This window comes from Uloborus diversus, unplaced genomic scaffold, assembly GCF_026930045.1.
Source record: "Uloborus diversus isolate 005 unplaced genomic scaffold, Udiv.v.3.1 scaffold_65, whole genome shotgun sequence".
Classification (NCBI taxonomy): domain Eukaryota; kingdom Metazoa; phylum Arthropoda; class Arachnida; order Araneae; family Uloboridae; genus Uloborus; species Uloborus diversus.
The window spans coordinates 77,062-101,029 of record NW_026558846.1 but is presented as its reverse complement, the minus strand read 5'-3'; the positions used below and the strand labels follow the sequence as shown (position 1 = coordinate 101,029).

General features: G+C 33.3%; 1 protein-coding gene across 1 annotated transcript in view; it reads right to left on the bottom strand.

Annotated features, from left to right (window-relative positions):
• LOC129233716 (protein krueppel-like) overlaps window positions 1-23,968 on the bottom strand; it is a gene marked incomplete at its 5' end in the record, with an annotated part of 46,190 nt that overhangs the window by 11,022 nt on the left and 11,200 nt on the right. Inside the window, one exon of the mRNA XM_054867694.1 lies at window positions 21,550-21,796. Coding sequence (XP_054723669.1) covers window positions 21,550-21,796 — 247 coding nt within the window. The remainder of the gene's footprint in view (window positions 1-21,549; window positions 21,797-23,968) is intronic.

Below are 23,968 nucleotides of genomic sequence, written 5' to 3'. Positions count from 1 at the left end.
ATTCAAGCACTTTTCAAGTACTTTTCAAGGTAAAAAATTTTGTTTTCAAGGCAATATCATAAACTTGTACTAAAAATATTGTATGCAGATTTCATTTACTACAAACACATAGAAATAAGGCAATAATACAAAAAAGTATAGGAAAACAAAATTGCTTTTTCTACAACGAGAGACGCTTTGATGAAAGATCTACTGCGTTGAAAGTTTTTCTGAAAATGTTTGAAAAGTTTGGTCATAAAGAGAAGCAGATACTAAGAGGTTTGATTTTGAGGTTTTTCAAAGGTTGCAGCAGTCAGAGGTTTATATTTTCTAGAATCAGCAAATTAATACTTAAAAAAAAACCTTTCATAAGTGCTTTTAACTTTTATGGGAAGAAACTAAAATACCCAAGTTGAATGGCATTGCCAGAGAGGAGTTTTTGAAGTCACTCCCCCCCCCCCCCCCCTCCGGTTTCAACATTTATTTCCAATATCTATACAGTGGTTTATTACAATATAAGGGCGGTTAGGACAAAAACACTACCCAGAAAGTTATTTCAGTTTGCACTATTAAGTTCTAAAAATATTAGGTTTGCAAATCATTTATAAGTATGCAAATGTATTATTCATATGTATTTATTAGCTGTTCAACCAATAAGGCATTTCAACTGTCCTGGAGTAAATTTAAAAATTAGGAAGTAAGAAAAGTTTATGAAAGTCCACAGTCCAGTCTCTACACCTCAAAATATACAAAAGCAGCTTAAGCAGTGATAAATGCTCTGAATGCAAACTTGAGCCTATAAAGCTTTCATTGATTAACTTGCAATAGACAATAAATGTGCAAGTTCAGATTTATAGAGCCATATTTCGAAATTGAAAAGATTCACAAGAAGTTGACATATATTATGACAAAAGTAGTTTTATTTTGGAAAAAAAATGGGTTATTGTTGAAATTAGAATTTAAATTTAGAAAGGCAATAATATTCAGGTGTAATTGTGATTTGTGAGTTCATAAAAAATTACCTGAAAGTTTCAAAGAGCAAAATAGGGCGAGGGGGGGGGGAATATTTTTTAAAACTAAGACCCCTATTACTTGAATATACATATGTACAACAATAACTTTTGCTATGCATACAATTCATAAAATAGTTTATTAAGTCAAAATATTCTGCATAGAAATACCATGCCCAGTGCCTGTTGATAACCAGCAACAGGCACTGGGCCTAACTAGGCTGGTACCGGTCAATTTATTAGATCAAAATGAAGATGAATGACCCTCCTTAAGCTATCTACCCCTTTGCTGATTAAAGCCTCTTTCAGTAAGCTCCAAGTACCCACAATCTTAATAAAGTAGTAATTTTGAACATTTGAGGAAAAGGGGAAAATTGGAGATATAGGGAGGTAAAAGCATAAAAACGAACACTACTGGATTTCAAGTGAATAATCATAACACAACCACCCCTGTTATACACCTTATTTATTTTAGCAGACATAAAAAAATTATGTACTTATAAATAAAATTATATAAATCAACTTTATATTTAAAATACAAACTTTAAGTTAATTTGTTAGGTGCTCAACTGCTGAAATTTATTTTTAAAAAAAAAATCTGTTATGACCAAAAATTTCGGTAAAGATAGTCATTCAAAATTGCAAAAATAAATAAGCAAATAATTAAACAAGATCAAGGTAATAAATTCTTTAACTCTTTAGTTATTAAAATAAAAAATAAAATAAGCTAATCTGATGTAGCAGTGTCAAAATAACTACTAATTGCCAAAAACATAAAAATATTTACAAAATGCAAAAGGATTGAAATCTCAAACAAGGGAAGCAAATTTTCGCGAATTAAGTTTAATGTTGTCATGTTTCCCTTAAATAAACTTATATTTTACTGAAATTAAACATAAAATATGCTAATCTGCGGTAGCAAATATGAAAATAACATCCGATTAGTGAATATCTTTAAATATTTGCAAGATGCAAAAAGATTGAAATTTCAAACACGAGAAGCAATTTTTAGCTAAGTCTGAGTTCGTTCGACGTGGCATGTTTCCCATGAAATAAATTTATTTGTTTTTCATTAAAATTAAACAAAAAATATACTAATCTAAGGTAGCATATGCGAAACTAACATTTGATTAGCCAAAATATTTAAATATTTGCAGGATGCAAAAAGATAGAAATTTCAAACACAAGAGCAATTTTCCGCGAAACCCGAGTAAGTTCAATGTTGTCATGGTTTCCAAATTAATTTCTTTGTTAATTAATGAAATTAAACAAAAAATAAACTAATCTAAGGTACCATATGTCAAAATATCTTTCGGTTGTAAAAAACATCAAAATATTTACAAGATGCAAATGGATTTAAATCCCAAACACGGAAGCAATTTTTCGCGATGTTGCATACTGAACACATGTTCAGAAAATTGCATTGGTGAAATACTTTTTTAAAACTTCTAAGCACAATTTGTTGATTTTTGAGAGAATTTAAGCACTAAGAAACTTTTTCAAGGTTTTAAAACTTTTTCAAGGTTTTCAAGCACTTGAAAATGAACTTTTTTTTTTCAAGCACTTTTCAAGGTTTTTCAAGGGCGTACGAACCCTGACCTGTCGTGTCCTAAAACAGTTTTGGACAGTCCAAAATCCAACCTTGCTTTCATGGTGGATAACGTGTGTTTCGATTGAAATTTAAAATCAAGATTTTAAGTGTAATGTAAGTAAAAGCACTGTGTTAGATCATTATGCTAAGAATGTACTTTTATATTTCCAATCAACTACCAAAAAGCATTCTGAATTCAATTAACTGTTACTACGAACAGAATATTGAATTTTTTTTTTTAGAAATACATTAGTGTTTTCATAAAAAAGAAAAAAAGAAAAGAAAGAAAGGAATAAGAGAGAAAATGGGGGGAAATGTTTGGAAACTACTTTTGTTCAGAAGGAGAATTTGGAAGTCGTACCAGTGGCGAAATTTAAGATCTGAGCCTAGCATATTAACAGCTTCTGCAATATCGCAGCTAAAAAGGATTTAACTGCCATTAATAACCGGAGAATTAACTCCGGGATGTTTTTCTTTAAAAGTGCTTTAAAAAGTCATCCGGAATGTTATTTTTTGACGAATTAAAAAATATCTAATACTCTTCAAACAATTACACTGTTCTTTCTTGATTGCATCATTTTAGGGCACAAACCATAAAACCCAGCTTTTGCTCTACAAAAGCTAGTAACTCAAAAAGCATAAGATAAAACATCCTGTAATTTCAGATTTTTATTCTGTTCATGAATAATGACACATTCATAAAAAAATTGAGACAAAAACCTTTTTAGTTGATAAGCATCAAGGTACCAATACATTTTACTAAGATTTAGAGAAAGCTTTTTTAGGACAGCTTAAAATTTTTAAATAAATTCAGCAATATTAAATTTAAGACTTTTTTTTTTCAACAATGCAAATACTAACAATTTTCAGCAACATACTACAGTAGAAGACCGTTATAACGCATACCTTGGGACCAGAGCGTTTGCGTTATACAGGTTTTTGCACTATACAGATCATTTCACAAATTTTGAAACTAATATTCAGAATATATCTATATATATTAGCACTTCAGAATGAGTTTTATCTGCAATGAGTATTAAAGCACCAATATTACAATTGGTTATTCACAAATAAATATGTTTCATAATCAAAACAAAGTGAATTATCCTGCACTTTTGCTTCATGGTTTGCATAACAGCTGCATTTTCAAGAGCCATCTGGTATTTTCTGTTTACTGTGAATAAAAATTTTCATTTAAAAGCTTTGAATTAAGATGGAAAGATGAAAAACTGTTTCAAAATTTAATTTGCCTTACAATTTTTATGTTTGCAAAAAGAAACAGATAGGTTTTTTTAAACTTTAAAACCTATTGTTTACTTCTGAAAAGTTGTGCGGTTTATAGAGAATTGCATTATATAGGTCGGCATTATAAAGGTATTCTACTGTACTACTTTGACTGTCACTGTTATGGGTGAACTACTAACTCCATAGTGTGGGGACCTGTTATAGCGAAATTTTACGGGGTAAGTGGAGCCCCTTCTCTAAAAGTTTTTAATAATATTTTATTCAAAAATTCTGATTGCATTATGCACTTGAAGTTAAACTGTACATGAATGTTTAATGATCATAAAAAAATAAATGCTAACCGTGAAACACTTTTTGAAAAATGCTGCTTAAACTCGCCAAAAAATAATTTTCAGATTTTTTTTTTTGACTAAGTTTTCTGACCCAGAAAAAAATTCCACTTAACCCAAATATATGCAAAAATAATCACTATGATGAACCATGACATGATCAATGTAAAAAAGTATAAAAACCATATGGATATTTCAATTTTTGGGGGGTGACCCACTTCCCCCAATCAAGCCTACTTTTGAATTTATTTGGTAAATTTTGTTTCAGTATATGTAATCTATAATTTTATAACTGTAATCATTGTTATGTATTTACATTTAAGAGCAATAGTTTACATCCAATATGAACAATTTACGTCCGACACCAAGCAAAAAATATTTTTTTAAATAATTTTATTCCTTATAATATCATTTGAAAACTGTAATATATGCTTCAATCATAAGTGTACTTTAGAATTATGCTGTTTTTAAAATTAAAATGTAGGCCAATTCACAGACTTTTAATAATTTTTAAGTGAACCATCAATTTTACTATTTGTGTGTTTACGTCCGACACCAACTCTTTAAATTTTTTAAATATTTAAAGGGATTTTAATATAATTTAGGGATCTATTTTGAAAAACTAACATGATCTTTTATTCAGTGGGGTGTAGTAAGTATCTTGTAAATAAATTTGATCATTTTGGAACAGTTTATATTTGGTAAATAGAATTAAAACTGAGAAATTTTTCTTCATTTTTTATGTCCAACACCATGGAATTGCCCTTTTAAGAGTGCTGGAGTGATGCCTAAAACTAAATCCCTGTGCAGCCCCCCCCCAAAAAAAAGGTTAAGTTGACTGAGTCTTCCCTCCTTCTTAATTAATTTACTTCAGCTTTTCTACTAACTTTAAAGTATTCTTAACTACACCTAAAACGTCTTACAAATGACTCCATCATTCTTCAGCCCTGTTGCCTCCTTAACGGGAGAAAAATAAATCAATTGCCATTGCCTACAAGTTTCAACGCGTGAATTCCTTTCATTTACAAAGCCATAAAAAAAGAAGTGTGTGGTATGGTATGATCCTCAGCAGTCTTGCATAATATAGACGAACGCGCGAACGGCGTTCACAGAAAATTTTTGGCTCTGATGAAATTTTTTTTCACTACTAACGTTAATTTTTAAAAAAATGAATTTTTTTTTAAACCCCACATTTTATTTCTGTTTCTTCTAAATATTATGCAAAATTAATCTAAAAAATAATTATTTCTTGAAATCGCGATTATAGTACGCTAATTACTTAAAAGACAAAGGAGTCAACAGCTGCAAATCAAGTCGAGACCGCTCCTACTATGACTGTATAGTTTTTTATTTTGCACAGCCTGGATCGCGTAAGGGGAAAATTCAAGTACATAAAATAAACAACTTTACAGACTACGGAACGATCACTCCCGCTGTAAATTGAGTTCAAATGCGTTGGCGTAGAAAGAGGGGGGGGGGGAGCACTAATTTAAAACTTTTTTAACAGATAACATGCAGAAAATACAGTATTTATTTTTGCAGAAATACTTAATTTCAAACAAATAAGTAGTTTTGTTGATTTGTGTACAAAATCAAATATCTTCATAAAATTTTCAAGTAAAAAGCAGGTAGCTCATGTTTTATCAGATCTACATGAACTTTTTCACTGTAAAATGAAAGTAATAATAATGATCATGTGATTGATATTGAGCAAAAAATAATAGTTTAAGCAGTTTTCTTCAGTTAGTGAAAAGTAAGCATAAACTATATGCTGTTTGAAAATAAATAAATAAATAAATAAAAATAAAGTTCCATCCCCCCCCCCCCTTTTTTATATTTTTGTATAAAAGCGTGAATAAGGCAAAATAGTTATTTGCAGAAAATTTTCCAGTCAGGATTTGTGTTCGCAGAAAGCTTTTCATTTTATCTAAGTCTGATCCTCAGTTTGCCTATAGCAATTACTATGAAACAATCCCGAACCTTCAGCCTTCGACTTCACTTTCGGCTGCACCAGGTTGTTTCTTCGAATGGAAAACAGCTGTTTCCGTTCCGCAAACTACTTTTGCTGTCCCGAGTCAGGGTCTTGTCCCAAGTAGCGTTCCTGTACACAGATAGCCTCAAAAAGCTATCACCAATCAAATGCTAATGAGGTGGAGTGCTAATCGATTGGTTTATCTGTCGATGAGTGCGAGGTAGCCGTTTCCATAAGGGAACAAAAGGAAGTCTTTCCGCAAGTACGAGTCGGCGGTTTTGAAAAAGAAGCGGGGTTTCTTAAGGTTATTACAAAGATTTAAAATCCCTTTACAAAAATGGGTGAACAAATTTTGCATCTTCTAGGTGACAGAATTTTTTCATTACGCGACATTGGTGTCGCGTACTTCCTATGTCAAAAAATGCTCTGCCATATGGGGAGGGGGGGTGGCTATTCTATGCTTTTGTAGGCCTGAAAGAAGCATTTCAGACCTCAGAAATCAACAGCAGAGTAGCAGATGAAAAGTAGTGTAAATATAGTGTAAGGAAAAAAACAGATCAGCGTAATTTTTCTGATCATTTAATCAAATGTGCGACCAAAGAGGGTGGGGGGGGGGGGGTAATCTTTAAGCATAATATTTGATTTCAAGAGAGTGCTACTGTTGTCACAGTCCTGATTAATTGAATTTTAAATTTGCATGAAATAATGCTTCTACTTGAAACAAAAAAAAGTGAGGGGGGATTGTTTTTTTTTTATTTGGAGAGGGGGTCTGAAGCTTTGGGATGAGGTGCGCCATCAATCTAGGAGGACGGACACACTTGATTTCTAACTTTTACTTTGCGTGAAATAATATTTCCACTTGAAATGTATGGAGGGGTTTTGGGGGTGCTTCTTCGTTTTACGGGGAGAGGGGGGGCTCTGTAGCATTGGTGAGTTGTGTCATACCTCTTGTGGGGTAATCACCTTTAGTTTAATGCTTTTCAATTTAGCATGTTCCATTCCCACTTGAAATGCACTCAAAGAATTTCGAAAAAATGCCCGCATTTTTTAGAAGCGGAAACCAGACGAACAATAGGGTGGGATTTTTTACCTGCTTTTATTGGGAAGGTAATAAACAATTTGCAACTGGTTTAAACTCCTTCTTTTTTGGATGTTTGGGTCCGACCCATATTTTTACTGTACTAAAAATTTGGCACAATATGAGTTCGTAGCATTGGGTTGAGCACTTGGAAGCCATTTTTTGAAATTTCGATTTTGTTCTTTTTCTATTCTAATTTTTTTCGAAGATTTTATCAAGCAAACTATCATAACGTGGACGAAGAAATTACCATTACTTGGACTAGAAAATTACCATAACATGGGCAAGCAAATTAACATAACAAATTGGCTAAAAATTCATCATCCATTATTTTTAAATATATACATGCAAACCAAATGACTTATCAATTTTCTACCATGATGGCATGATGTTTCTCTGTGATTTTTACAGAGCACATGTGATCAGTTTTACAAAGCACATGAATATAAAAAATCAATATCCAATATAATAACCAGTATCATTGTTAGTTTTGTCATATTTTATTTCTAATACATTAAATTATCACATTTCACAAATGATTGCAACAATGTTTTATATCTAAACGCCATTCAAAGTACGTAAATCTTTGCATGAAAATTTGCATAAGTGTAAATAATTGATGAAATATTAATTTTAAAGTTGATGCATTATAATTTTAATGTAATAATAAATAAACAACATTGATTTGAGAAATTACAATTTAAACACTGAAGTTTGCACTGATTGAAAATATCGGATACATACGTATCAAACTTTCCGATATGCATCAAAATATCCAACATTTTCAGAAATATCCAATATTTTCAAAAATACTATCACGATATTTTCGAACCCTGGCGGTAAAGAGAGAAAGGATTCGAATACGTTTTAAAAAAGTGACATCTTTAATGGCACTTTAAAACACTTTAGAAGGCATGCACATAAAAATTTGGTACTTTTATTTCCCGAAAAGAAAAGATACTTACGATCACTTTCCCATTGGCATCGAAATACCAATATAGTTGAGAAAAGTTCGGTCGATTACTGTCTTCTGCCAATATTCGAAGGATAAACTTCAGCACTCTAAATAACGGGGATTTTGCATCGAATACAAAAAACGGTCCGGAACTTATAGAATACTGAAAACGAATAGAAGCGACTCGAAGAGTAAACAATATAGCTAAATTGGAAGATATAATAAAATTATTAAAAACAAGATAAAAATTTCAACGATAAAAAAGGCGCGTCAAGTCAACAGTGACGATCGGTCACAGTTAAGTTTAAATTCATTTCAATATCAGGCGTTCACCTCCATGCTCGCAATGGAATATGACACGCAACAGCTCCTCCTCTTCAACCCGCATTATAATGGTCGTGCTCGAATAGCGACTCTTCCTTCTCCTAGAGTCCCTTTTTCATATAGGGACTCTAACCTCCACTAAAGAGCAATGACACTGAAGAAGATGCTTGCTTCAGAGAAGCCTTCATTCAAAATTATCAATACAATTTCTATTGCTTTTACTGTTGTATGGCACCAAACTTTTGTAACAATTGGTTTCATATTTAATCATTTAATAGGAAAATTGTATGAAATTTACTGTTTTTGACCATAACTTTTTTCCTAAAGAACAAATATGGTCAAACAAAGTAATGAGACCCAAGTTGAGCCATCCCCTATCCATTGAAAAAAGAATCATCGAAATCGGTTCACTAGGTGAGACACTGTGAGTGGGCCAAAAAAAAAAAAAAAAAAAAAAAAATAATAATAATAATAATAATTCGAATTTTGACCTCTTATTCAAATTATGTTTTTCACGAGTGTGTGTGTGTATGTAGGCATGTGTGTTTGTGTCCAGGCATGAGTGTATGGGTAGTTGTGTGTTTGTGTGGGGGGGGGGGGTACCTGTGGGTGTGCTGTGTATGTGTAGGTGTCTGTATGTATGCGTGTGAGTGTGTATGTGTTTGTATGTGTGTAAGTGTATGTATGTATATATGTGTGTGTATGTATGCGTGTGTGTGTAGGATATGGACGCAACCTCTGGAGACTGCTTTCGCTAGAGGAGCAGCATCGTGAGGAGCCGGTCGACGGTGATGCTGCAGAGGGTGCTGGCGGTAAAATAAAATCATAGGAGCGCCAAAAACAGTCGAATGAAAGCAATAAGCAATCGTGATTGCTCAAAAAAAAAAAAAAAAAAAAAAAAACATACATACATACGGTATGAACTGATAATCGCCTCCTTTTTGAAGTCGGTTAATAAAAATCTTTGATGAATGTCAAACAGGAAGTTTCAGTGTAACTGATCCTTTTCTAACAACATTTTTTGTTTTGAAAATCGAAATGGAATCTTACGCAGCGGCGTAGCGTTGGTTTCTGCCGCCCGAGCAGGCACCAAATTTGCCGCCTCTCTTTTTTTGTCTTACTATATGCCCCCCCCCCCCCACACAACCAAAAAACTACATGCTTAATATTTTGCAGAACGAAAACGAGGGCATACTTTTCAAAAGAAGTCGAATAAACGAATCTCTTTATACAGGCACTTTTGGTGTAAAATTGTGGGATAAGTAAGCACTTTTAGTGGGACTGAAGCGGAACACCTGTACCAGTCACCTAAATAGTTTCGGCCCGATAATAAATTAAATAATAATTAACTGAATATTTATTGCTTCCGGTGATCAACTACTGGCCCTGTGGTAGGCGCCGTGTTATTACCAATAGCGGTTTATTTAAGGGAGCGGCACATTTTACGATTAAATGAATGAATCGACTTTTTCTTCTTGTTATAAAACCCCATACAACAATAGTTTTCCCCCTACAAATATTCTAACTCACCCTTTTCTTAGAAACGGGGGGTGGGGGATGAACCTGTAAATTTTGCTTACTTAGAATAACGTAAGACCAGGGGCGTAGCTAAGGGGGGGGATTTGGGGACAAACCCCCCCCCCCCCGAAACGTTAGTCTCAAAAAAAAGAGAAAAAGAAGAGGGAAGAGAAAGAAAAAAATCACTACAACTTTTTTCTGTGTAACAAAGGTCAAAAATTCACTTCGCTCCCCCCCCCCCCCCCCAATGCCATTGAAAATCTGCTCCATGAGTGACCCTCAAGTATAAAGACGCCTCCTTCTGCTGCAACAATATTTTGATAGTTGAGTGAAATTTCACACTTCGCTTTAGAAATGAGATTGTTTGTTAAATCCACGTATAGGCAGCCTTTCTTTGTCATAGATTCTGCAAATTGTTAAATATGTTTAATTTTATGAGCCGCGCAGTGGGAATATTGCATACAGTCAAATCTGTATATTTCGAATTTCACATTTAAAAAAATCGAGATAAAGAGGTTTTTAATTACGGAGGCTTTAAGAATTTTTTTACATAAATTTGAAATATGATGGTGAAAATTTGAAATCGATACTAAAGACAATATGGGCTCTTGATTAAAATTCCTCTTTATTAGTTTTGTTAGGTATTTATTCTATTATTACATTATTAAGTGCTTTATTGCGAGTTTAAGGAATCATTTTGACAGTAAAAGAAACTTTAAGCATATCTTTTTCAAGAAAAGTCTTTTATTGCCTTTTGGTCCCTGATTTTTTTTCTTTTTTTTTGGATTCATTATTTATCCTCTTGAGGTTAGCAATTGCAGCAAATCTAACTTGGCCAGTAGTCTACGATTTTCCTTTTTTCATCACCTGGAAAAAAAAACTTATACTTTGTTTTCACTCTTATCATTTCGGTTTTCTAAGGAATCACAATTTTAAGAAAGAGAGCAACCAAAGAACAGTACTAATCCAGATAACAGAGCGAAATGGCTTTTAACTTGAATGACCTTTAACCATGAACTTTAATTAAAAAGTCAGTAATCCAACGTTATTAAGCACAAAACTTGCAAATGATTGCAGACACGTGTTTCGGTGTTACAAGGAACACCTTTTTCAATGCAAAGAAGTGTGAGCTTTCGGATGAAAAGTCATCCAAGAAAAGCAACACGGTGGAACAGGAGATAGTATAAATATCAAAAAATAGAAATTAAACAAAACAAAAAAGATAAAATGACACATGGAGACAAAATTTATTATATAATTCCATCAGGAAAAAAACCGTTAAGTAATAAATTTTAAAAGAAAACCCATAAACAATGCAAAAAGTCCAAAAGTGAAACCACTCTGAATTAATTAGCAATAAATTTACCAGCGGGAAAAACTATGTATGGAAGCAATGTATCAAATGGAGAAATGCAGAAAAAACAGAGTGAAGGATAAACATATTGGAATTAGTTAATCACAAAACGAAATAAAAAAGCAAAAAATGAAAAAATAAAAGTAAGAAATGTACGACGTTTACATAAAAATAATAGAAAATCTAAACCAATTTTAACAAAGTCCACACAGAGGAAAAATAGGGAATTGCAGTAAGATCGTTAACTAAATTAGAACGGTTCCTCAGGATGTGGAAAGATTCCCCAAAATCAAGATCCAACGAATTGGGGCATTTTTGGATAATTTGATAAGAGTTAAAATCAAAAGAGTGATTCGATTCCCAACAGTGTTGAGCAATACTGGATTTATTCAGCTGTTGTTTTCTCACATAGCTTTGATGTTCTTTTAACCGAAATTTCAAAGAACGGCGGGTTTGTCCGATGTATCCGAGTCCGCAATTGCAAACAATTTTATAGATCCCACAGCAATTAAGAGGGTGAATAGAATCTTTAAGAGAAGAGAAAGAAAGTTTATTAATAGGAGAAAATACCACTTGGAATTGGAATCGCTTCAGAATCTTAGCAACCTGAAAACTGATACCAGGGAAGAAAGGCAGAACAACTAAATTCTTAGTGTTAAAAGTTCTATTAAGAACAACATTATGAGATTTTTTGCAAAGTTTTTTGTAAATGGAATCAACTAAGGTGGGCGGATAGTCTCTATCAACAGCCACAGCTCTTATATAGTTAAGTTCCGCATTAAGAAGCTCAGATGAAGAACAAATATTCATTGAACGATAAACATATGTGTTGAAAGCTGAATATTTTTGATTAGGAGGGTGAGACGATAATCTATGTGGGGGTAAGGAAACAGCAAAAGGTTTACGATAAACCGTAGTTTCAAAACCGGGAGAGTTCGAGAAACGAGAACATCCAGAAATGGAAGGCAATTATTCTGTTTTTTTTCACAAGAGAATTGAATATGAGGATCAATGGAATTTAAAATGGATAAAGCATCATCAATGCTTAGTTGATCGTGGTTTATAAGAACAAAACAGTCATCAACATAGCGAACATAGAATTGAAACTGTAGTTTCTGAAACAACTTGACCTCAAAGTAATGCATGTAAATATCACTAAGGATGGGGCTGAGTGGGTTTCCCATTGCCAAACCATCCGACATAGTATAAAATTTACCATTAAGAACAAAGGAACTTTGCCTTAGACAAGTATGAGTAAGGAAAACTAAATCCTCAATTTCCTTAGAGGTAAAATGAAATTCAGACAGTCTACTCTGAAGGCATAACATTGAACCCTCGACCGGAACGTTCGTAAATAATGAGTTCACATCAAAAGAAGCCATAAAAAAATTAATTGGAACGCAATTCTGAATTTTTTTGACAAACTCGATAGAGTTTTTTTACAGTGAATACATTATTACTCATAAGAGGAGAAAACACAGAGACTAAATATTTTGCAAGTTTATAAGAAGCCGTACCAATATTGGAAACAATCGGCCTGAAAGGAATGCCAGCTTTATGTACCTTGGGTAAAGCATAAAATCTAGCGCAATTAGCAATAGAAGGAATAACAGAGCGTTTAACATTTATTGGAATAGACTGAACAGACTTGACAGCCGAAGAAATAGTCTTTAACTCATTTTCACTAGGATCTTTAGAAATCTCTAAGTATGGACCAGAAGAAATCAAACCATTAGTTTTGTCAACATAAGATGATTTGTCAAGAACAACAATTTGACCACCCTTGTCAGCTTTAGTAACAACAATATCTGAATTAGAAGTTAAATTCTTTACAGTACGCCAAACTTCGAATCCGAAAATGATAGCATAACCGGAATTCGAGACGATAGAGGTTTTTGTTGGTCTGGTCTCGTGTGTGTCATAGGTCATAGTCAAAACTACCTTTGCTAACCAGAGTATCCATTGCAATCACATTGATTCTTCAAGCAGTATTTACTGCGTATTCTTTTGGAAACGGACAGTCTGTTTAAAGTAGTACATTCTAAGTGAAAGCTGTTGCATAATGAAACGAACAAGACCGATAACAAGCTTTTTTCAACTCAAAGAAAAAAATTAAAATGACGAAAAGGATTGCTCTAAAAAGAGAAAGTTAACGTCGTCTGAAGAAAACGAAGTACAGTCTGAAAAGCAGCGTTAGTCCCATCGGACCCTTTTGAAGGTAAATTTATTTTAATTCAAAAGAAAAACTGCATAGCATTACATGAATAAAATGTTTAAAAACGAGATGAATCTAGATTTCTATTAGCTTGGTTCGGATTAAAAAGTAGAAAATAAAAAAGACTTCTGTTTATAATACCCGAAAATTGCTGTTGCTCTCTCAAATAGATATTTATGTAAATTCTAAAGCAGCTAATAAAATTAAAAATAAATATCTTTATAGATATATCTTTATAAATATAATATCTTTATAGTCTGACCACATATGAGATTGAAAGTCAAACATCCAGTTTACAGGCGGAAATGGAATTATCTATTAGCTTTCAGGGATGCCAGCTTTTGTAGATGTGTGTTAGCCTCTACATTAAGCAGTCACACTGAAATGAACGGAACACGCTCATCAGATATTTGATTTCCCCCTGATTTGGATAGACTGGTTTTGACAAGACGTTGCAAGAAAATCTCACTTTAAATTAAATGGAGGGAAAAGAAAAAAAGTTAAATTTTCCATAACATTAAAAAAATAAAAAATTCTTTGCTTTTGTTTTGTTTGACACAAGTATCGGAATTGTGGCACCCCATTCCAAAGTATGTAAGATTCACCTCCCTCTTTTTTTTTTTAATACTAAAAAAATTTACACACACACACACACATTATATATATATATATAAGAAAAAACACCCCCCCCCCCCGAAAGTCGGGTCTAGCTACGCCTCTGCGTAAGACATACTTGGTTCAGGTATTACGAAGAGGATCATTCGGTAAATATTTCGACTAACTTAGGTTATAGCTGAATCAGGCTATGAATATTGATAGTGAGGTTGATGGTGTCGGTAGCCAATACTGAACGAACAGTTCCAAACAAATTGCCTTGCGCATGTCATCTACTTTGTTATGAGGGAGGTAGATCCCCACTAACTTTGCACAACTTTAAGAGGGAGAAATCCAGCTTCAAATGGATGCCTTGAAAAGTTTTCACTTCCTCACAAAAGTAGGTTTTTTTTCTTTATCTTTACTCATAATAAAGCTGAAAGAAATTCTCTCTGTCCGGAGGATGTCTGGATCTCTGTGACGCACATAGCGCCTAGACCGTTCGGCCGATTTTCATGAAATTTAGCACAAAGTTAGTTTGTAGCATGGGGGTGTGCACCTCGAAGCGATTTTTCGAAAATTCGATGCGGTTCTTTTTCTATTCCAACTTTAAGAACAAAAATATCATAAGATGGACGAGTAAATTACGAAATTATCATGACGTGAAACCGTAACATGGGCACAAGCCAATTGGCAAGATACGAAATTATCATGACGTGGAACCGTAACATGGGCACAAGCCAATTGGCAAGATACGAAATTATCATAGCATGCAACCGTAACACAGGTACAAGCCAATTGACGAGAAAATTCACCATACATCTTCTTCTTCTTTATCTTCTTTACTAATAATAAAGCTGAAAGTCTCTCTGTCTGGAGGATGTCTGGATCTCTGTGACGCGCATAGCGCCTAGACCGTTCGGCTGATTTTTAAGAAATTTGGCACAAAGTTAGTTTGTAGCATGGGGGGTGTGCACCTCGAAGCGATTTTTCGAAAATTCGATTTTGTTCTTTTTCTATTTCAATTTTAAGAATATTTTCCGGAGCAAAATTATCATAAGATGGACGAGTAAATTACGAAATTATCATGACGTGGAATGGGAGAGCAAATGAACGTAGCCAATTGGCGAGAAATTCGTCATCCATTATTTGTAAATATACAGGGGAACCGAATGACCTTTTAATTTTCAACTACGGGCAAAGCCGTGCGCTTACCACTAGTTAATAATAAAACTCAAAGTTTGTTTGGATCTCTGTACAGATTTCTGTGATGTGCATAGCGCCTAAACTGTTTGGCCGATTTTCTTGAAACTTGGTACAAAATTAGTTTTGTATCATGGGGGTGTGTACCTTGAAGCGATTTTTTGAAAATTCGATTTTGTTCTTTTTCGATTCCAATTTCAAGAACATTTTACCTAGCAAATTACCATAACGTGGACTAGGGGCGAGCAAATTACCATGAAATTCATCATCCATTATTTGTAAATATACAGGCAAATCAAATGAACTTTTAATTTTCTGCTACGGGCAAAGCCGTGCGGGTACCGCTAGTTTCCAATAAAATAGTTCCCACCTAAGCATATGGGTCAAGGTCAACAACCAAGACCATTTGCTCACCTATATTTTGCGTAGTTTTCTTCTTCCCTTCGGTACCATTTTCATGGCTTTGAAAAACTTCTTTCCCCTACTTTCAGCTATGTTTAGACCACATTTAGGCCGTGTTTAGAACACTTCCTCTATATGTGACATGCACACATCAGAACTAATAAATACACAATCAGCATTTCGAGAGACATATTTATTAATCAATAAGTACAGATGTAAAGTCTGGAATAAACCCATATTTCAGAAACCAGTACCGCTGACTGTTACAGAATCGTTAAAATTAGTGAATATGGTAGGCACAATTTTTTTTCAATGGCAAAAATCTTATAAAAATAAATACAAAATTCTTCATTATAAGCATTACTGTTCCGAATGATTTCCCCACAGATTCAGGATTTGAAGCAGAACGATAAAAACCAATAGAATTTCATCACAAGAACACAAAATTTGATTTACTCATTTATACACTTGCTCAGAAGCAAAAAGAAAAAAGGTAAACAGCTGTTCTGCAGAATTCCGTGAACGGAATTTTGCTAATTAGAGGACAATTTGTATGTTAATGATCAGGGTGTCTTAATAAATCAGGACTTCAAGTTTAGTCAACAGCGCAGCATTGCAAGTAACAAAGTCAACAGAATGCATGGATTTATCAACAGATCCATTTCAAACAAATCTAAGAAGGTTCTTCTGTCTTTACATAGGAGTTTAGTAAGACCGCATTCGGAGTTGTTACATCTGGCTTTATTCATGAAGATATTAGTCCATTTAAAAGGCAGCCAAGATGGGAAAAAGTAATTACAATAAACAATTGAACATGCAACAAAAGTAGCAATTCAAAATCGAAAATAAATCTGTAAATTAGAGGATTTCACAGTTGCAGCAGAAATAAAGAGAAAGTCATTTCAGGGAGTCCATGACAGATCGCGCAGACCAATAAAGCTTTCCGAGTCATTTTAGTTTTTGATCGGTTGGGTCAAGTTTCGAGCAGGAGAGGAGATGAGCAGCATTCGTGTTGCCAGAACAGCAAATTAGACAATTATTAGATGTCAAGATACCTATCTTGTGGAGGTGCTCAGCCAGGCAATCATTATCATGGCCTGTAGAGAGCTTAAAAAGGGTCACAGCTTCGGCTGGAGGTTTACTACAATGTTGGAATTAGCTGTTGAGTTTTGGTGGCCTTATCTGAGAAAAGATATTTCTGTATTGGAAAGGGTTCTAAGAAGGGTGACTAGACTAGTAAACGGGGACTTACATATTTAGATCACAATACCAGACTTGAAAGGCTTAATATGTATAGCCTGGAGCAAAGGAGAGTCAGAGTGGACATGATTCAGTTGTTTAAATTTATCAAAATGAAAGATGAAAATGGATTAAATTTTTGCGCGGAAAGCAGGAAGAGGGGTCATTGTTTTAAGCTATTCAAATCTCAGGCTAACCAGGAAATGAGGAAAAATGACTACTTTAATAGGATTGTGGGATAATGGATCTGCTTACCAGAAGAGGAGCAAGATAGTGGATAGCTTTGAGAGGGTCATTGATCTTCATGGGGGACTGATAAACTAGCTGGGCCAGGAGCCTGTTGCTGGTCGCCACATTTGCATTTGATTGTTCGATCAAATGGCGTGATTGAATGCTAAAATGAGGATCCTTTATTAGCTTTTACTATATCTTTTTCCATATACTGATATCCTTTTTAGCTGTATTTTAAAAGTATGTGGTTCTTTAAGCTATTGCATCACTTCACTAGTATCGCTTTTTACCTATTTTGCGAAATTCGCCTTTCTGCCGTTAACTTGGCACCCTATTTCGTGGATAATCTGGGGTTTGCGGTACCGAATATTTGGATAAAACTTGTTGAATATCATTTCTATTTAAATGTTGATTCAAAATGGAATTTTATGCAATCTAAAACTAGAAAAGTTTTGTGATTTTTATTTCTTTTGTTTGTGAAATGTAAAGAGGGTTGCCAGGAAAGTTCGAAAATGAAACTCCCGACTTTTCCATGTGGGCTCACAGAAAATTCCAGGTTATCGACGTCAACCGAATTTTAATTATTTTTAAAATATTGTACGATTTCCAATTTTAAATAATTACCAAATCTTATTTGGTTAAGCAGAAATAATCTGTTTGATTTTCTTTCCAAGTTTACAACTTCCCCTTGTAAGTACGCAATGCGAAGCAAATTGAGTAAGAGAGAATATGAATATACAGTAAAACCTGAATAAAGAGTTTACTGGTTAAGTGGTCACTCCGTTTAAGTCGTCCTTTGCCTTTAGTCCTGACAAGGACTTATTCACAGTAATGTAACACGATCCTCCTTTACTGGTCACCAAATTTAATTCTACTCCGGTCAAGTAGTCTCCCAAAAATTGATTTCTAAAACTCCTTTTCCTTATCGGATCTTAGAAAATAGTGTCGGACTTAGTTGAAAGGCTGTTTGATAGTCATTTTGACTTGAAATCTCGCTCCTCGGCTCTGGTCATTCAAAGCAAACTTCTTGCTGTGACTCTGCCGAGTGCCGAGAATATGAATCAAACTACATCCAGCAAGACAGACAAAACCTAACACCTGGAGAAAGTAATTATTTAACATCCATCCACAAGAGGTACAACAAACAGAATTTAAAGCTTGATGTATGTTAGAAGAGATAGTTATTTCCCGTAAGCAACAACTTCATCAGTCAACATTGATGGATTCTTTTAATGTACCATAAGCACAATAAAATAAAAAATTTTTAAAGTAATGTTTAAGTTAGAGAAAATAAAACAAAGTAACTATGATTAGTATTTTTCCCCTTTTTAAAATTTCCACTTATTTATAGACATTGATTACATAAGCTACTGTTTTTCTCACAGAATTCTACTGCTATTTATGAAAATATTTCTAAGGCTTTTCTTTTTCTTAATTTCCCACTCCACATGAGTAGTCACTCCGCGTAAGTGGTCAAGAATTTTAGGTCCCTTGAGGGTCGACTTAACAAGGTTTTACTGTAATTTAAAATATAAATGTGATACATTTAACCTACCCATTTGAGAGGCTACCCTGGGACTATATACATATGACACAGTGCTTTAAAAGTTGATTTTTTTCAATTGCAAAGGATGCTATGAAGGATTATTACTTGGAAAAATACAGTACAAATCTGCTTTTGCCATTGTAATGCTTTTTCAATTCTCAAAAACTTTACGCTTCTTACAAAAAAAATTTCCCACTTAAGAAATAGTGTACAGAATTTTTCAGGAATCTGATGACCGTTGCAGTGCTGTCCTGCTTCTGTTGTAACTAATATTAATTAATCAATAAATAAAGTATTAAATAAAAAAAAAGCCATTCTAGAATAGAATATTATAAAAATAAATTACAAACATCAAAATGATTTAAATATTTGCAGTAAGTAGAAGGGTTGAAATCTGAAGCAAAGCAAAAGAAGTTTCCTAAACGGGTTTAACGTTCGCATGTTTCCAACATGGTAGAAAATTTACTTAAATCTGAGTTAAATTTCAAAAATACAATAAAAATGCTATGCAGCTCAATTTCCAATTTTCGTGAACATTATTCTTAACATTAAAACGAATCGAAGATTTTCAGAAAAGTTTGAGGAAACTCGCTTCACAGCACAACTGGTACACAGCAGCTGCATCCCTCATATGAAAGGAAAGAAAAGAAATTCCCTCACCTATCCAGAAATTTCGGTGATTTGAGACTATTATTAACAATTCCATGTTTTCCCTCTCTTCCAGGTGTATAGCAACCCCTGTATAAATGCACAACCATGTAACATCTTAATTAATCTACACTAGGTTCAATATTTTAAAAAAAATTGGAAGGAATTCTTGGCTGCACATTGAAAAATTAGCAAATGGTTGACTAAACAAATTTACGCTTGTTTTCCCTGGCAGTGGCGCAGTGTTATGGGGGAGGGGGGGGGGGGGTTAAAGCACACCTCAAAGGCATTGGTTTTAACATAAATGCAAATTCTAATACAGTAGTTTATGCAAATGAAAGGACTCTTTCAATCAAAATATTCCCTTCAGAAGGTATTTTTGATTCTAAAAAACCATCCAGAAGGTATTTTTGATCAAAAAAACCCATTCAGAAGATATTTTTGATTAAAAAACCCCTTCAGAAAGTATTCTTGATCAAAAGAAAAACCCTCCCAAAGGTATTTTTTGATCAAAAAACCCCTTCAGAAGGTTTTCTTGATCAAAAACAAAACCTTCCCGAAGGTATTTTTGATCAAAAAAACCCTTCAGAAGGTATTCTTGATCAAAAACAAAACCTTCCCAAAGGTAATTTTGATCATCCCTCCCCCCAGAAGGTATTCTTGATTAAAAAAAAAACATCCTTGATAAAAAAATCCCCCAGAAGGTAGTTTTGGTCAAAACACCCACCTCTAGAAGTTATTTCTGGCTGTTCTAGTGTTTCTATATTGAAATGAGTGAATAATAGTAAGGTAAATGTAATTTGTCATATTTAGGAAAAGTTAAAATGGCCAAAAAAATAAGCCGTGATAATCTGAGTTTGTATTTCATTCTCTTACGTGAAATTTTTTTTCAAATTGAGTAACAAAATCGAATAACTTCCTATTCCTGCTACATATTACCTTCCACTCATTGTATAAAAATACGAGCTACTTTACCAATAGTAGCGCATTAAATATTGTTTATTATTCGGTTGCCGAATATTAGAGAACAAACAAGCACTAAAACCTTTCTTGAAAACTTCAGACATGTTCCAGGTTTTTGCGTGTGGATATTCATTTATTTATAGACAACGATCCACAATCTAAATTAGCAATACGGTTCTCTCAAAGTATACATTCACAAAGTTTTATACAAACTTGCGTTAAAAGAAAAGATCTTAAAAAACTTATAAGAATATAGCACTCCTTGATACTTGCTTCGCCCCTAAATGTCTTTCTAAAATTGAGCTGCAAAAAAGTTCTTTTTTACAAATTTCACAAGACTATGTTTTTCTTCAGTACATATCCTAAAATAACTTTTCTTACTCGGCCGATGAGAAAATAACATTTTACAATATTTACAATAATAAGTTTTTTCGTTAATGTGAATCCTCAAATGAATTTTATTATTTGAACGATGAGGAAATGTCTTTTTACAACAAAGGCACAAACAAGGTTCTTCATTAGTGCCGTTTCAAACTCAAAATAACAGAAAATATCTTTTTACAATATTCATATGAATATGGTTTTTCATTAGTGTGTAACCTCAAATGAGGCAATAAGAAGCAAAAGGATGTAAATGACAAAATTAAACATTTAGAGGTAACCAGCACAAATAGTAGGGGGACTTCTCTTCTGTTTTGCGGCAAGAGCTCTAGTACGTAGTCTGCTATACAGCATTCTCTTGATTATTTTTCTTTTTTTTTAAGAATGCCTACCTAGGATCTGAAATTTAAACGTGATCTATTTGAAAGCATTAAATAGTCTACTTACATCCCTTTGCTTCTCACTGCCTGAAATGTGAGGTCATAGAAAAAACTTTTCTACTCACAATATTAGGTTTTTTCATTGGTGTGTTTCCTCAAATGTGTCCTCAAACTTGGACTATCAGAAAATGTCTTTTTACAAAACTCACAAGAATATGGTTTTTCATTCGTGTGTATCCTTAAATGTGTTTTCAAATTTGAACTAACAGAAAATGTCTTTTCACAATACTCACAAGAATATGGTTTTTCATTTGTGTGTATCCTCAAATGTGTTTTCAAACTGGAACTAACAGAAAATGTCTTTTTACAATACTCACAAGAATATGGTTTTTCATTTGTGTGTATCCTCAAATGTGTTCTCAAACTTGAACTATCAGAAAATGTCTTTTTACAAAACTCACAAGAATATGGTTTTTCATTCGTGTGTATCCTCAAATGTGTTTTCAAATTTGAACTAACAGAAAATGTCTTTTCACAATACTCACAAGAATATGGTTTTTCATTTGTGTGTATCCTCAAATGTGTTTTCAAACTGGAACTAACAGAAAATGTCTTTTTACAATACTCACAAGAATATGGTTTTTCATTTGTGTGCATCCTCAAATGTGTTATCAAACTTGAACTAACAGAAAATGTCATTTTACAATACTCACAAGAATATGGTTTTTCATTTGTGTGCATCCTCAAATGAGTTTTCAAACTTGAACTAGTAGAAAATGCCTTTTTACAAAACTCACAAGAATATGGTTTTTCCTTTGTGTGTTTCCTCAAATGTGTTTTAAAACCTGAACTAAAAGAAAATGTTCTGTCACAATACTCACAAGAATATGGTTTTTCATTTGTGTGCATCCTCAAATGTGTTATCAAACTTGAACTAACAGAAAATGCCTTTTTACAATACTCACAAGAATATGGTTTTTCATTTGTGTGTATCCTCAAATGTGTTTTCAAATATGAACTAAAAGAAAATGTCATTTTACAATACTCACAAGAATACGGTTTCTCATTTGTATGTTGCATCCTCAAATGCTTTTTCAAATCAGAACTCGTAGAAAAAACTTTTGGACAGTGCTCACAAGAATATGGTTTTTCTTTAGTGTGTATCCTCAAATGACTTTTCAAATTTGAACAATCAGAAAATGTCTTCCCACAACCCTCGCAATAATACTGTTTTTTATTTGTGTGTATCTTCAAATGCCGTTTCAATTCTGAATTAACAGAAAATGTGTTTTTACAATAGTCACAAGAATATAGTTTTTCCATAGCGTATATCCTCAAATCTCTCTTCAAATATTAACTTTGAGAAAACGCCTTTAGACTATATTCACAAGAATAAGATTCCTCTTTAGCATGAAACCTTAAATGTCTATTTAGTTCTGAAGAGTTGCTAAACCTTCTTTTTTTCTTTTGTTTTTTGTCACAAATACGATTTCAATTTGATGCACATACTCATTTTTTTAAACATAGCAAAGGAGAATGTGCAATAAACAAAAAATACTGTTTTCAAACTGTGGTCAAATAGACTTTTTTTTTTTAACTTCCACTCCAAATCAGTTGCAGGTCCAGGGCAAACACAAGAATGGCTTTTCCGCAGCGTGTTAAAACCAGGACTTCTGAAAGCAACATTATAAGTGTCATCATTGTTGAAGACAAAATGCTTAATGATTATCCAATACAATTGGAACCAAGCTTGGAAAGTCTTTGACAGTGTCTGGATCTAATGAATGGGTTTTATTGTCAAGTCAAAATTCCACTTTTGACATGGGTTTTTATGTAACTGTCAAAAACCCAAACTACTGTCCAAGACCTGTTTAAAATTAATACAGGCAACAAAATTACATAAGTTTTATAAATTCTGAGTTTATACAGTAAGAAAACCTTTTTACTTGTATTATATTTTTTTAAATGATATACATTAAAAAAGTTCCAAACATAAGTTGGATTCAACAAGCTGCATGTCTGTAAAACAAAAGCGATAAAAGAAAGAGCTAGTATCACTACAATAAAATCTTTATATAGTGTGTTGGGATAAGTAGTACCTCTTTTTAGAACAGTTCGCTTTTGAAGCCTTACACTAAAGTTGAAGTATAAAGTTAAAACTTACTCCATCTGAAGATATAATTAGGCCACTAACCATGAATTTAAATTCAATGCAAAATTATCTAAACTAAAACGGAAAAAATATGTTACTTTGTACGTTAAGTATGACAAATTGATTAAACAATTAACTTTAATGTAAAAAAAACCATGGGGTGCCTTCCATTTACATTTTTGCAAGGACAACAAATGGAAGCTATTTAAAACAACTGATATGAAGCGCACTACGCTTTTTCTTGCATTAATCGGTCAATTACCTATCACACTGGACATCAGGAGTAAAAAAACAATGAAATTGAGAAACATGTAAAGCCTATATCTGGAAAATTTCAGCAAAAATCGAATAATATCTCTAGCTGCCCATTTGACTTTAAATTCTAAATATTCAGCCAGATTTTTCACCAAACTGGCGAAAATGGAATGACAATTTATTATTGTCTCTCATTTGAAACTACAAATGGTTGCAATGAGACTCTAGCATGGGCGTCGCGGCCGGGGGGTCCAAGGGGTCCGGACCCCCCCCCCCACAATATTTGAGGACCGGTCCCTCTCAATATTTGAAAATCGGACTTCCTCGATAATTGTCAAGATGAAATTCATTATTTTGGGGAAATTATTTTTGCTTTGAAGACTTTAAACAGTTGCATAATACAT